This window comes from Hipposideros armiger, unplaced genomic scaffold, assembly GCF_001890085.2.
Source record: "Hipposideros armiger isolate ML-2016 unplaced genomic scaffold, ASM189008v1 scaffold_544, whole genome shotgun sequence".
Taxonomy (NCBI): domain Eukaryota; kingdom Metazoa; phylum Chordata; class Mammalia; order Chiroptera; family Hipposideridae; genus Hipposideros; species Hipposideros armiger.
Window position 1 is genome coordinate 487,392 of NW_017731894.1, and position 14,646 is coordinate 502,037.

Genomic DNA, 14,646 nt, shown 5'->3' on the forward strand with positions numbered 1-14,646 from the left:
TAGTTCCTGCCCGTGGCTCCTCCTTTCATGCTCTTCGTGGTAGCTTTCTAAGCTCAGGAGTATTTCATTTTGATGAAATCCAACATTGGGTTTGTTTTTTTTCTTTTATGCATCATGGTTTTAGTGCCTTATCAAAGAAATCGTCTGATCATCACACAGTTTTCATCTATGTTTTCTTCTAGAAGTTTTATAGTCTTCGTTTTTATATTTAAGACAGTGTTCCATTTTGAGATTTTTTTTAATATGGTGGGAGGGTGGCCTGAGGTTCGTTTTTGGCATCTGGGTGTCAGCAGCTGCGGCTGGTCCTCCACTGAATCCCGCTTCCCTTTGCTGAAGTCCGTTCACTGAGAAGTGCTGTCTGTCCCATGACTGTCCGTGGTCCTCTCTCCAATCCTGTTTGTCGTGGTTCATTTAGGACTAAGCGATAGGAACTCGCAAACCCAGGTTTTGTTCTTTAGAGATTGTTGTGCTGATTCTCGTCCCTCTGCCTGTCATGCCATCTGAGAGTTGGCGTCCTGGTCCCACGGGCACTCCTGCCCCGATTTCCTCTGGGTCTGCACCCATCTGACATCTTAACAACAGTAAATCCGTGAACATAATATCTCTGTTTATTTAGGAATTCTGTGATTGATCGCAGCAGCGTTTTGTAGTTTTCAGTGTACAGACCCTGCCTGTATTTTGTTAGATTTAAGCCCAAGTCGTTCGTGTGTTGTTGTTATTGGAGATGATAGCACTGTCTACATTTGAGTTTCAAGCTTTCACCCCTAACATATGGACAGACAATTGCTTTTGCATCCACGGACCTTGCTAAACTCTGTTATAGATTCTTTGAGATTTTCTAAGTAGATTTTCATGTCGTCTGTGAACAGAGGATGTTTCGTTTCTTCCTTTCCGCTGTGGATAATGTTTCCTCCTCTCTCTCCACGCACCGGTCAGGAGCTTCAGCACAAGGCTGGGAAGGAGTGGTGAGGGCAGACAAGGTGCCCTACTCCAGGCCTTGGCGGGTGGGGGTGTGGGGATGTCAAGCTCTACTTTCTGAGCCCCGAGTGTGACGCTTCCCAGTGGCAGAAGGGCAAGGAGACGTCTCTGCTGGCCCTCTCGACGAAGCACATTTAGAAAGATGAACCAGAGGGACAGCGAATCCACTTGGCAGCGTCAATCCAGTTCCTGCTTTTCAGCAGATGGCTTCCAGGCCTCTGGGTCTGTGGTCACGGAGCCTGTCCCCTCTCTGAATGCCTGTGGGCTTCAGGCTGAGAGCAGCCGGCAGAGGGAGCCGGCAGGTCGGGCTCAGAGCTCAGTGTCGTGGGCTCTGTGTGGGCAAAGGACTCCCGTGAAACCTCAGCTGTCAGATGTGGGCTTCAACTTGAGACAGCGAGTTCATTAATACGAAAAAGGCTAAAACATTTCATTTTTGTGATTATCCTTAAAATTATGCATATCCTTTGAACCACTTTATTTTGTCTTTGAAGTCTGATTTAGAAGTTAATCTAATGTTTTCCAGCATTAATTAAAACCTTAAATATGAATGACATAGAACTGATCTGTCTCCCAAGATTCAGAAAAAGGACAGAGCTTTTTAACGAGCAGATGTTCCTTGCACGTGGGAAGAATGAAAGATGGTCCGTGTAACGCTGTAGAAAGACTGCGTATCCGGTGGGGACCTGCTCCCTGGGTCCTCACATGGCGGAAGGGGTGAGGGGGCTCCCTGGGGTCCCTTTCATTAGGACACTGATCCCATTCACAGGGGCTCCCCCATGACCCATCACCTCGTAAAGGCCCCACCTCCTGACACCATCACCTTGGGGCGTCAGATCTCAGCACATGAATTTGGGGGACGTGGACCTTCAGTCCCAAACCACCAGAGAGAGGTGTGTGTTTTCCAGGTGAGCCGGGCTGATGAGCAAGGCTGTGCTGTCTCCCATCAGAAGGCCATCTGCGTGTCACGCATGTTTAGGGGCACGCATGTGCAGAACATGCTGGACTGTCACAACCCTGCTTTATGGAGTATTTGGTTTTTGAGTCCCTCTGGCACGTTCATGGGGCACAGACTGGGCGGTGCCCAGCGCAGCCCATGCCCTGAGCTGCAGTCTGTGCTGTGACGTACCTGGCGACAGCCCGCCAGCGGGTTTGGAGAGAGCAGGGGCTGTGTCTCACCTATTTTCTCCACAGGCGTGTTGAGAGGGAGGAAGCCCTGTCTGAGAAGCTGGTCTATCATCTCCTCGTCGTCAGCTTGGATCTCAGAGACCATGTTACAGGGGATGAGGCCGAGCCGGGCACAGGTCTCCCCACGGTAGAAGCCATCTGCATCTTTGTCGCCGTAAACCTAGAGCCGTGGAAAGAAGTTGGGGCCTGTGACTGGCTGCTTCAGAAATACAGCAGCTCTGCTCACGGTGCAGTCCTGCCTGGCAAGGACAGTGCCTAATGCCATTGGTCACCCAGACACCACTAGGCATCACTGGACGTGCACGTGCCCTCGCCACCAGCCTCCCCTCCAGGTTCAGACACCACTGGGCCTCCCATCATGTCATGTCAGGGCTGCCAGTTGAGGCAGTGGCCGTGCTCTGATGGGCATGTGTGTGAATTTGCACAATTAAAAGCGTTGGTGCCAAGACCCCGCCCCCCAGGGGTGTCCACTGCACGTCCCTCCATAGGGAGACAGTGTCCTGTGCCGGGCACTCTGGAGTTAGAACTCTTGGCTGGCAGGGACCCCAGGATCACTGTCGGGAGCACCTGTGTCCTTGACAGGTGCTCACTATCAGACAGGACGGCTGTGATCTCACCGCTGTCCAGTGCCAGCTGTCGCCGCCCTTCGGGACACTCCCATTTGGGACCCAGGCCCGTTCCCGCCTCCTCGAGCGTCAGCCTGGCTCTCATCTCACAGGCTCTCATCCCGCGAACCACTGGAGGCTGCTGTGCTGAGGCCTAAGGTGAGCAGCCTCCGTCCCCTCCCTGAGCGGCCTCGGCCTCCCACCGGCCCCCACCTTGATGATCTGCCCCTCTTTAAAGGGCAGCTCCTCGTCTGCAGCGTCAGGGTTGGGGGACATGCTGAGAGGGTCGTAGTCAAAGAGGGCCACGAAGACTCGCGCCACAGGCTCCTCGGCTCCGGGGTCCGTCTCTGACTCCTCGTAGAAGTCCGGGGACAGCCGGTCTCGGCCGTACTCATCTGGGAGCATAGGGACAAAGGACACAGTGCTAGGTCATTCCTGCAGCGCCCCGTTCAGTGAACAGGGTTTGGGGAGGGGCGGGGGTGGCTGCAACACTTGAGTGTCTCCTGAAACCGTGCAGTTGAACACGTGGGCAGGCCCAGACCCTCTCCTCAACGTGACTTTGAGAAGCAAACACCTGTCATAAAACACCGCATGTGAAGATGCTGGGAGGACCGAGTGACCTCAGGGACAGCAGCCCTGAGCGCCCGGGGGGCGTGTCGGGGTCCGCACAGCGGCCACACCGGACAGGCCATGCACAGACACGTCTCCACGCCAGGCGCACGTGTCAGGTTTAAATGCGTCTGTGTATCAGTCCGTGTGACAGGTAACCTCGCTCTTCACTCAGCTCTAGATATTTACGTGGCAACAAGTGCATTCTTCACGAGTGTCAATTAATGACTTCCTGGCAGAGGTGCGTTTCGGCTGCACCTACCGGCCAGCTTCTAAAAATCATCCTTTTTGAAATGATAATATTGGGTTGTCGGGAAAGTCATGATGCATTTTTGCAACAAAAAGCATAGGAAAAATATGTCATGACTTTTCCGACAGCCCAATATGTGCGCACAGGTGCTATTAGGCGTCATTACAGACACGCACGTGTCCTTAGGCACCGTCATACACGTGAGTGTGTGCGAGTACAGAGGGAGGAGGGGAGAGAATATGGGTTATCTGGCCACAGACAACACAGCCCCGCTCAGCGAAGCACATGAGGAAAGCTCCAGTCACCAGGGACAAGCAGCCAATCAGGGCTTTTGTCACCAGCACAGAACACAGGCGGTGGGGTGCGAGGACGTCACAGGTGTTGTGGAAAGGCAGAGGGCTGACGGAGAAAGCCCAGCCACTAAGCTGCTCTCACCCACAGAAACATTTAGTTGAAAAATAAAAAGCACGTCAATTGCAGGGGAGGTTGATGGTTTTTTTTTTTAAATGCAGCGAACTATTTATGTTGTTTAAATTCAGGATCTTTTTTGGGATGCCTAGAAAATCTAAAAACGTCAGTAAATGAACTTCTGCGAGGGAACGGGCCTCCTTCACATCTTCCCCGAGCCTAGGTCTCATTCATAGCGGCCGCCCGGTGCTGCCGAGTCCCGCCAGCCAGTCACAATGAGCATCCTCTTCTATGGTGACGCAGTTCCTGACTGCCTGACCGACCCGACACCTCACCGTGACTGTCCGCGGTAACGTCTACAGAGAAAGGGGGCATTAGCTATGACACAGACTTCACAGCTTTTCACTTTCTTCTTGCAGAAAACCCAGGAAAAGACCTCACCTTTCCCCAGGCCCAGGCTGTGTTTCTCCGGTGACTGGATCTCAGGCCGTCCTCCCTGGACATGGAAATGTGTGTGGTATCTCCCTGCTCTATGGCCAAGCGTCCCAGGGGGCACAGGACCAAAGAGAGATGGTCACAGTCCAGTAGTGCGAAGGGGAGCCTCCGGAGCGCGTACTTCATTTTTAGAGGCATGGACCCTCAGGCCTTTCATCCGACAGATAAATAGATAAATGCACGGAGCCACATGTATAAAGGAGGAAGCTGGACCCGATTAAGTGTCCTTAGGGGACACCCGTCACGTTGGGAGCTCCCTCGCATTCATTATATGATTTAGAATTTATTAGACTTGGAGCTTTGTAAGTTTGTTTTTAAATCAGAAAGGGCATTTTTTTAAATTTAGGAAACAGAATATTAAAAATATTGAAATTATAATATTCTTATTATTGTGAATGCATCACTTATTGAAGTATATTTGGGAAGTACACAATGTACAGATCTAAGTTCCTCTGGAAAAAAAAACAGATGTTTTTGGAGTGCAGGAGATTTCTAAAATAGTAATGACTGATATTTATACAAGAAAAATAGAACCAAGGAAACAGGAGCGAGCGGGAAACGGTCTGTGTGCACGTCCCGGCCCGCGCTCCCCGGAGTCACTGGCTGGGTCCCCTGGTGGCTGCTGAGCACGTTTCGCGCTTCTGAAAATCCAACAGGGTTAAGTGCATGACAGGTAAGGTGTGTGGTGGTCACTGTGCTTCTCGTGTGGCTACACGATGAGAAGTCAGGTAAACGAAAGCCAGGCTCACGGGTTTATTCAGTACTTTTTGTGAGGTACGTTGTTTAGAGGCCTTTTTGTTGTTATTAAGGGGTTAACATAGCATTCCCCTCTTTCTACGAATTTAACACGTGCCTTTCTGAAATGAAGACATGAGTGCAGCCCTTTGAATTCTTTCCTTTGGGACAAATCCAACCAAAGGACTGTCACAGTCTGATGATGAGGGGCACCTGGCAAGACTGGGTGCACTGGCGTTTTTTCCCTTTGCCTCCTTGTTCAGCTGGCAAGTGGTAGCACCCCAATTTTTCAGTCCTGGAACCTTTCGTTCTCTGTCCGAGGAGACTGGAGTGGGAGACCCGTCATACCTCCTCCAAGGACACCCTTTCTAAGTGCCCGGGACGTTAACTGCTCAGCTACATGAAAGCGGCCATTCATTTTCTGAGTGACACTTGCAGTCTTCACTCATTGAAGTTACAGTATCCTGGAGACTCAGGAGCCAAGTTCAATGGCAAAGGAATAACAGCCTTGAACACGGGATGGCCTTGCCCGCACCTTGTTTCTGGAGACAGTCAGCCTCCAGCGAGCGACGTATTTTATGAGCCAGAAGAACCCAGTTCGGCTCTGTGGGTGGCACGGAGGGGACTGTGCACAGATTAAATGAAGAGTCGCGAAGTGGAGCCCTAGATTTAGGACACTCGAAAGGCGCCAAGGCTCAGCATAGCTGTTACACTGCCAGTAAGTCTGTAAGAGGCAAGATCGCTGCTCTTCTAGTCTGCGCAGATTTTGTCACTTTTTTGTTAAGGATCTTTAACATACCATGAGATTTTTACGAGTAAAAATAAAAACCCTGTACAGACGGAAAAGGAAAGTCTTTGCCTGCTGTTTGGACTGTGCGAGGCAGGAAATCCTGGAGCGGGGACAGTGAGCGGGTCGCGCTTGCGTTACAAAGTCTTCCTTTTGAGTTGACCTGAAAGAAGACCACTTGTCTTGGGACTTCAGCTGTTTGGATGCGACTGGGCTTGCATTTCAGGCGCCAGACTGTGCAGAAGTGGTTTTCAGTGAGCACAGCGACTAGAGATGGTTTGCTCTCATCGACCGTTTACCCACAGTCCTCCTCCCTTTGTTGCCCGTGTATGTGTGTCTCTGTGTGTCTGTGTGTGTGTCTGTGTGTGTCTGTGTGTCTCTGTGTCTGTGTGTGGTGTTGGTGTGTATGGGGGTGTGTGTGTCTGTGTGTGTGTGTGTGTGTGTGTGTGTGTGTCTCTGTGTGTCTGTGTCTGTGTGTGGTGTGTATGGGGGTGTGTGTGTGTAAGACAAAAAAGTTGTTGGTTGGTTTGTCTGGTGACCAGGCTCCATGATCCTGTGCATAACACTTTAGGGCTTGTTTTGCCTAATTCATTCCAGGAACAGACGTGTTCCCCTCGGACCTTCAGCCACACCCCCTCTTAGCAAATTGGTTAGAATGAGCAAAGTGACAGCTTCAGCACAATGGCTGAATCCCGTCTCCCCCGTGCCCCCCACCCCAAAGGTAATGGGTGGAAAGGGAACGCCAGGTGATGACGCAGGAGGGAGGAGGTGACCAGATGGATGGGCAGCATGCACTCTCAGGCCTTGTGTGTTCTGTAACCTGTAGGACCAGCTGCCAAAGTGTCTTGTGCACACAGGCAACCCTCCGTGCTCGGGGCTCAGGGAGCCATGTGGAGTCTGGCCACCATCCCTGCTGCTGCTTTGACCATGCGCATTGTACCACATGAGAACGTGACCCAGGACAGGAGGACACGCACGCACTCTCCAGTGACAAGTGGCCAGGAGAAGACTCACGTAAAAAGTCAGTACGATATTCTGAGAACACTTACAAATAGATTTCATTTACCTTGTGCTGCTTCTGCCATCTTTTTGCTATACGTCACCGTGGGGTATCTGTATTTAGATGAAAATGCTATTCCCACTAATTTTTTTAAATGTTCAGACCGAGAACTAAGCAGCCATGTGCTCTGTGGTTGAAAGAAAGAGAAAGGCGTCAACAGGCCCACTAACCAATGGCCGGGACCATCATCGGCCGGGACCTCTGCGTGCCAGCACTGCCGTGGGGAAACCGCCGGCCCGCGTGGTCTGCCCTGTCAGCCCGTCCTGCAGACGCTGGGTTTCCTAAAATCTAACGACAAAACAACAGAGTCGTGAGTCTTGCCAGCAGTGGGAACAGAAGAATTAAATTAGCCAAATCAATCCAACTTAGAAGCAGAAGCTGTAAAGGCAACTAAACTTAGCTTTTAACTGAAAGGTTAGCTGAATGGCCTGGAGAGGAAGGCTGCTCGCCCAGGCACCCCATCAGAGTTGCTTTTCGCACATGGGTGGGGGTGGGGTCAAGAGAATTCCTCAAGAGGCAGCTGTGTCACTGCTACTGCGGCAGAAGCCGGATGTTCCGCCCCAAAGTGAGCATGGCTTAAATACAACTCATCAGCCCGCCGGCGCCTCTGACCACGTACCGCCCTGACCTCGTGTCCACACAGCCTGTCTTCCTCCAACGACCACAAAAGTGGGAAAACGCTTCATTGCCACGTCACGCTGACACAGAGCTGACACAGAGTAGGTGAGGTTACTGAAAATTCTAAGACAGAAGTTTCTGTGTGTCTGAAACTCAGGGCAACTTCTGGCCCTAACCTGAAGACACGTCACGTTCAGGGCTAACCTGAATGTTTTCGTATGACGCGCGCCTCTAACTGGCACGAGGGGTAGAATCATTTCGGAGAATAAACCACAACCTCCAGCTCACTGGGAAGTAATCGGAGTCGGAGGTTGCAGGGACCCAGGGAAGAACAGTGCTTCGCTTCGGGTTCCAGGAACAGGCGGTGTGGGATCGGCGCCCCCCAGTGGGCAGATCACAGACTGCAGGGCTCAGCCTCCGCCTGCGTGTGCGCTGAAAGGTCAGCGTGAGGGGGGCGAAGGTTCTGGAAAGAGGACGCACTACAGACACGAGTGAAGCCTTGAGTGACTGCCTCCTCCTGAAACCACTAACCAGCCTGGAAGACAGGCAAGCGGGGGAGGGGTGTCTAGAGGCGGTGATGGAAAATGCATTCTGAAAACTGGATGAAGGAAAAAAGAAACTGGAAATATGCAAAAATGGATCTCTTCAATAGTTGTTCTCCATTTTTTTCAATTATGGATGAAAGCCAAAAACGACAACTGGAACAACAAAAACCAAAGCCACGGGAAGAAGAAAACCCTCAGGAATACCGGAGTCACCTGTCAGTCCCCACGGTTCGTTTTGAAAACATATGTGTTGCCAAACTTTTGGATGATCACAGTTCAGCTAACCCTTAATTAAAATTTAGATTCAGTTGTCCTTTAATTACAGAGCCGTAACCATCGCTGATTGGGAGGTGGGGGTGGTCATCGTTCTACAGCAAAGTAAAGAGTTCCCCAGCATGGCCAAAAGGTGGGGAGGCAATGGGACCCAGGAAATCAAAGTTGCATGGAAACTAAAGAGCCAGCAGAGTCCCCGGGGACGCACCCAAAATAAGCACATAGAATGAAGGGATGGAAACGGATTGGTGTGCAAGCAGGTGAGGGGTGACGGCACACACCACACGGCCTTCTGCCACGCGGGGAGGCGCCTGTGCGCGTTGGGCAGGCGCCCTACTGTCGGGCGCTTTTGTGCTTTTCTTCCAGGCGTCCCGGAAGTCCTCCGGACCCGCGGGCTCGTCCCAGCCGTATTTCCGGGGGGCGGGGCTCTCCGGGCTCCGGTGGGCGTCATCGCTCCTGATGACATCACCAGGGTCCACCTGCTCCCCAAAGTCCTCTTCGATGCTGCTCTGCCGGGTCAGTGTCCGCCGCCGGGCCAACAGGGGCCTCAGGCTCCGACAGGGGCAGGGCCCGGGGCCCGGGCTGCTCTGGGCGGCCGTGTTCCGGAAGCTAAACCGCAGTTCTTCCTCTTCACTCCCACAGTCCAGGCCGCTGTCTGGGCTCCTGGTGGCCGAGCGGCCAAAGCGACAGACTCTGTCTTCAAGAAGGAAGTCCTCGGCATGGGTGCTGGCCGCGGGGCCCCTGGGTTTGGCGGGGAACCGGGAGCCCTGGCCCCTGGGCCTGGAGGGGTACCCTAAGCCCTGTCTGTGTGCGGATTCACAGTGCTCCGCATCCTCCTCTGCTACTTCCGGGATACTGAACAGTCTCGTGCTGTGCTGGGGCTGGGGGGGGCCCTCCTCCGGGAAAGCTTCGGGGGTCCTATTCTTATAGCACTCCTACGGGAGGAACGTGACAACCAGGGGCCGGAAAACAGTGTGCGACCAAGCATGAGGTGGGCGAGGGAGGGAAAGAAAACACAGCATTAGTCTCGGAGGCAGTGAGGGACTGGGCATGCTGCTACCGGGGGAGGGCAGGCGGCAAGCTGTGGCCGGGCTAGAGGTGACAAGGGAACTGGCCAAAGGATAGAGCCAGGCGGAGCACACAGGGAGCCTCCCGTGGACACCAGCGGTCGTTGGACCAAGCTACACAGCTAAACCAAGGAGGGGGGTAGGCGGGGCGCACGGAGGCAGGGACTAAGCACTTGGTCCTGTGACACAGCTGTGCCCAGAATGCCAGGGGATCTGAACCCTACTGCCTGCAGCCTGCACCCACCCCAAATCTCAGGGAGCACCTGCTGCCAAGTGCCGATGTGACTGACACAAGTCACAGAACAGTGATCGTCACTTCCGCTCGTTTTCTAGCACTTAGCTGAAATCTTTCCCGTTCTCCCTGTCACCTTCCTCCCAGGCTAAAATGTGTGTGTAAAATCTGGGCCTTGTCACTCAGCACCATGTCCTCACTCTGGGACCAGCGCCTGCTTCACAGTCGGGCCGTCCGTGTCCACAAGGGCCTGGGGTCTGCCTGATCCTCCTCAGGTCCTGGACTTCAAGGCCCGAGTGGAGAGCCGTGGTCCGGCTGTCCTGGGCATGCAGCTGGCACACCCAGGAGCTGCCTAGTGAACGGGAGGGGATGTGCACTGCACGTGGGCACATTCTTGCCCAGCTCGTCCCTAGCTTGGCATCCACTCCCGCTAAAGGGCCCCCAGGGGGCCGATTCTCCACGTCAGACGTGCCCCCACTTTTCCTCTCATCGCCTCCCCGGGTGCTCATTCAACGCCTGTCCCCCACCAACCTGCAGGCTGTGTGAGCACAGGGACCATGGCAGGTTTACCTAGTGGGGTCTGCCATGCGCATGGAACCCACTGAGTGCCAGGTGAGGATGTGGATGAGCCTGTACTAAGCCGGCTGAGAGTGAGGGCTATCCTGCGAGCAAATGAGGGACATTCTCAGGGCAAAGAAGACCTATGGGTGCAGCCAGGAGGTTCCCAGGGTCAGGCCGCGAACGTGCGGAGCAACTGGACCCTTCCCACCAAGAAACGGACTCAGCTACAGCTCACTGTAGCCAGGTGGGACAGTGAGCCCAGTGCGCCAGGTCCCAAACCCTGTCTGGGAATTCCTAGAGAAGCCGGATGTCCAGATCAGCCTGTGAAATTGCCTGATTCTTCAAAAACATCAGAACGGTGTGGACAAACACGTGATCCGGCAACTGTGATTGGCCCCACTTCCTGCCATGTCCTCACCACTTCCTGCATTGTCCTCACCACTTCCTGCCTTGTTCTCACCACTTCCTGCCTTGTTCTCACCACTTCCTGCCATGTCAGCAGCCCCACTTCCTGCCATGTCCTCACCACTTCCTGCCATGTCCTCACCACTTCCTGCAATGTCAGTGACCCCACTGCCTGCCAACTGTCATCTCCTAGGGGGTGGGGCTGTGCTTGTGGGAGTGGGACATGGCTGTAGGGGTTTATGACAGCCTTGCTTGCCCTCTGGGCATCCTCCCCAGGAGAGAAGGTGACCTTTCATTTCTTTGCTCAACAATTCTCAGGAAGCACCAGCTCAGGAACTTCCTGCACCAAAAAGGAGACATCGTGGAGAATAGGAAAAAATGGCCCAGCTATGAGCACTGGGGAGTCCTGGGGGAGATCAGACTGGACTCCCCACGGGGCAGCTTGGGGCCCCCCCATCAGGAAAGGCCACTGTGAGCCCTGCTGGACGGGACGGGGTGGGTCTGGGAGCTGGCGGGGGCAGGGGGCAAGGGGCCAGCGGGAGTAGCAGCAGCTGCATGGTGCGGGGCCTGCATGGGGACCTGGCATGCTCTGCGGCCCAGCCCTTTGCGGGAGACCCTCAGTCAGTCCTTCTATGCAAGGAGGCGCTGGGCTGGCCGCCAGATTTGGGTGTTGCCTCTGTCCATTCAAAATGCATGACCCAGGGTTCCTAGAGAAATGCCTCAGTCGGCGCTCCACGCCCAGTACAAGTCTCTGCTCCAAAACCTCTTCATTCAGAAACCCCACAAAGGTCCTACGGCAGGTGTCCAGCCTTTGTCTGTCCCCCCATTAGGTTAGGGAGGGCTGCGGCGGGGGTCATGTCCATCCTCATGACCCGAGCCAAGCGCGGTGCCTGGTGCACAGAGGCAACCAGTGTGTGCTGCCCAGTGCAGTGAATGAATGCCGGAGCCTCAGAGCCAGCAGCAGCAGTGGCAGAAAAGGGACAAGGACATGGGATGCACATCGGGGGCCAGCCTCTCACTGGGCCCAGTTCCCACTGCTGTGACCGCCCATTGAACCCGCTGACGGCCAGCCCAGAGGTGGAGATGCAGAGGACGCCGGGTCTCTGGTGGGAGGTGTGTGGACCCCACAGTTCCCAGGATGGCCCTCCTCTGGCCTCGGCTGCCCCCCGCCCTGTCCCTCTCCTGCTCCTCCCTTGCGCCCTCCAGCAGTGCAGGGCCACCTCAGTCCCTTCCTCCTGTGGGGTCTTTTCACAAGCACCCCAGCCGGCCCCAAGTGGGGGATCCCCAGTTCTGACTCAGGCTGGGTCCTACTCTCCTAGCTGCTGAGTCTCTGGGGATGAGCACTTAAGGCTGGGTGTGGAGTGCGGGGGTCTCCATTGCTCAATTCATCCCAATTCTACTCCTGGTGCAGAGCTGGATGCCCCCGGAGGGTGCCGAACGGGTTCCCCCGAACTCCTTCACCCAGACTTTTTGACAAAGAGGAGGGACCAGAAGGACGGAATTCCGGACGCAAATTCAATGGCAAGAAAGCAGCCGATCCAGATCTGTGGGCTCCAGGGTCAGGGCGTAGCCTCCACAACCCCAGCAAAGGGACAGCGTGACGCCAGGAGCCGGCGTCCCAGCCACTGACCTTGAGGGCACTGTGGGAGGTGCCGCTGGGCCGCCGCCTGCCCCCCTCGTCCAGCTGCATCTCCGAGCACAGCTCCTCCTCGTCCTCTTCCATGATGTCCGAGAGGTCGGACCCCCGGCTGCTCTCAGTGTGGTACTCATCTCCATGGCAACAGTGCGGCTGGGGACAGAAAGGGGACACAGCTGAGCACCACGTCAACGCCGTGAGCCCCCCATGAGGCTCTCCTCGCCTCCCCTCCTTGTCTGCTATCTCAAAGACATGGCGGTGTCCGCGTGTGACGCCCACTCCCGAGGTGAGGCGACGGGGCGGAGGACCAGGCCGCGTCTCCCACCTCCAAGCCCAGGCGGGGACAGGCTCAGGGACCTTTGGGCTGCAGGCAGGAGACACCACCAGGGCTGGGGAAACGCCATTCCTCTGGGCGCCGTCAGCGTTTCCAGCTTAGCGGCTGGACCAAGCCTCAAGCCAGGGGTTGCAACTCAGGTGGCCATAGGCTCGGGGCACAGAGATGCGTACATCAGACCTAGGGCGCCCAACAGAGTAATGGGGAGAGGGAAAGTGGGCTTCTATGCAGCTTGTGAGGCAGTTAGGATTTTAAAGACTACCACGTGGTCTAGAATACTCACGCACGCACGCACACTGGACGGGACCGGGACCCAGCTTGGTCACCGGCACCAGATGGAGGCTGGGACAGGGGAAGAGGCTGGGGACAGCGTTAAGAGCTTTACCAGGAAACTACTTTACAACTGAGACCAGACATGGTAACGTGCAACCCAAAATGCAGACAGCCCTGCAGGGTGCCGCTGTGACGGTGCCAGGCCCGCCCTAGCGACAGCACCCAGCATTCAGGGTCTTTAGTGCTTAAAGCAAAGTACGTAAACTGACAACAGCCGTACACCCTGGCGAGCTCCGAGGTAGGAGCGCGGACACCCCTGAAGAGGCTGCTTCTGCTCCACGGCGTTAAGGACGGCTCCGTCCTCCTCCTGCTGGGCCACAAACGCGCTCTGCACTGAGCACCGGGAAACGCTGATGAAAAGCACCCGTTCCAACCACTTCCCTTGATGACAATGCTGTAAGCACTTCTTGTTACATCAGGTTCACAGCCTGGGGGCAGGAGGCTGCGTGAGCACTCCAGGCAGAAGGTTCTGGAAGGTTCCTCCTGAACCATGCCCGTGAGAGGTGGCCTGGAGTGTTCTCAGCCCGGGCAGTCTGCTGCGTCCGCTTCTGAGCTGCTCCAGCCCTGAGTCTTTCAATCAGCCCCAAGTAGAAGACTTAAAGCCAATGGGCTCTAAATGAACTAACAAAGATGGGGCTGGTTTCAATGAGGCCCTCCCAAGGCAGGCAGGAAGAAGTCCCTACATGACAAACGTCTCACCCAATTCAAACCCCGGGACAAGTTAACGATAAACTCGTGGATCGAAGGAGGCAGCTACTGTTTGCCAGATATGTCACTGATGAGCTGTTCGTATGAATGGGTGGACACGTGGCCCTGGTCTGCCCACTGAGATGTAAGAGGGAGTCTGACGGAGCTGCTGGAAAAGGTTTTGTTCCCAAGAGGAAAGTGCCTGAGGAGAAAGCCGCCTCCTTTATTCATCCATCTTTCTTGGATGCTGTCCTATGAGGGTGTGATGACTGGTGCTATGGCAGTCACTGTGTGACCATGAGAGAAAGGCCAAAAGCATGGACGGCTCAGGATCCGGACCCAGCTGAGCAGGTGAACAAGCCTTGCAGCCTCCCACCTGAGACTTCCTGTGATGTGGGGCACTTAAACGTCTTTGCTTTCTTAGTTATTGGTTGGGCATTCGTTTCTTGTGGTCAAGTTAATGCAAGTAGAATTATTTTCATCTTGCAGCTAGAGAAGCTGGTGCTTGCACGAGCTGGGTGACTCGCTCAGAGCCACAGCTGGCGGTGGCAGAGCCAGGCGTTGACGCCCCTTTCTTATCGGGGTCCTGACACTGTGTTGCCGCAGGAACGTGTGTTGAGAGTACTGGGTGATCCAACATAGGGGGTGTCTTCAAGCTCTGACACCCCACGATTTCAGGACTGTCCAGGCCCCACCCCACCTGTTGTGCAGTATTAATCTTAACACCATTCAGGGATGTTTCCATTAGAAGGTGCATGGCCAGAAACGAGGCAGTCACATTGGGTGGACGTGTTGCTTCCGAGCCTAGAGGGGAGGCACTGACGTTGTCACTGAGGGCAGGGT

The 14,646-nt window shown here is 54.8% G+C and overlaps 1 protein-coding gene across 1 annotated transcript in view; it reads right to left on the reverse strand.

Annotated features, from left to right (window-relative positions):
* The window catches only part of RIMBP2 (RIMS binding protein 2), an 86,227-nt gene that overhangs the window by 5,210 nt on the left and 66,371 nt on the right, over positions 1 to 14,646 (reverse strand). The window contains exons 16-19 of the mRNA XM_019668945.1: positions 12,444 to 12,625; positions 7,283 to 7,400; positions 2,982 to 3,163; positions 2,155 to 2,323 (exon numbers count right to left, since the gene is read on the reverse strand). Of these exons, the coding sequence (XP_019524490.1) occupies positions 2,155 to 2,323; positions 2,982 to 3,163; positions 7,283 to 7,400; positions 12,444 to 12,625 (651 nt within the window). The remainder of the gene's footprint in view (positions 1 to 2,154; positions 2,324 to 2,981; positions 3,164 to 7,282; positions 7,401 to 12,443; positions 12,626 to 14,646) is intronic.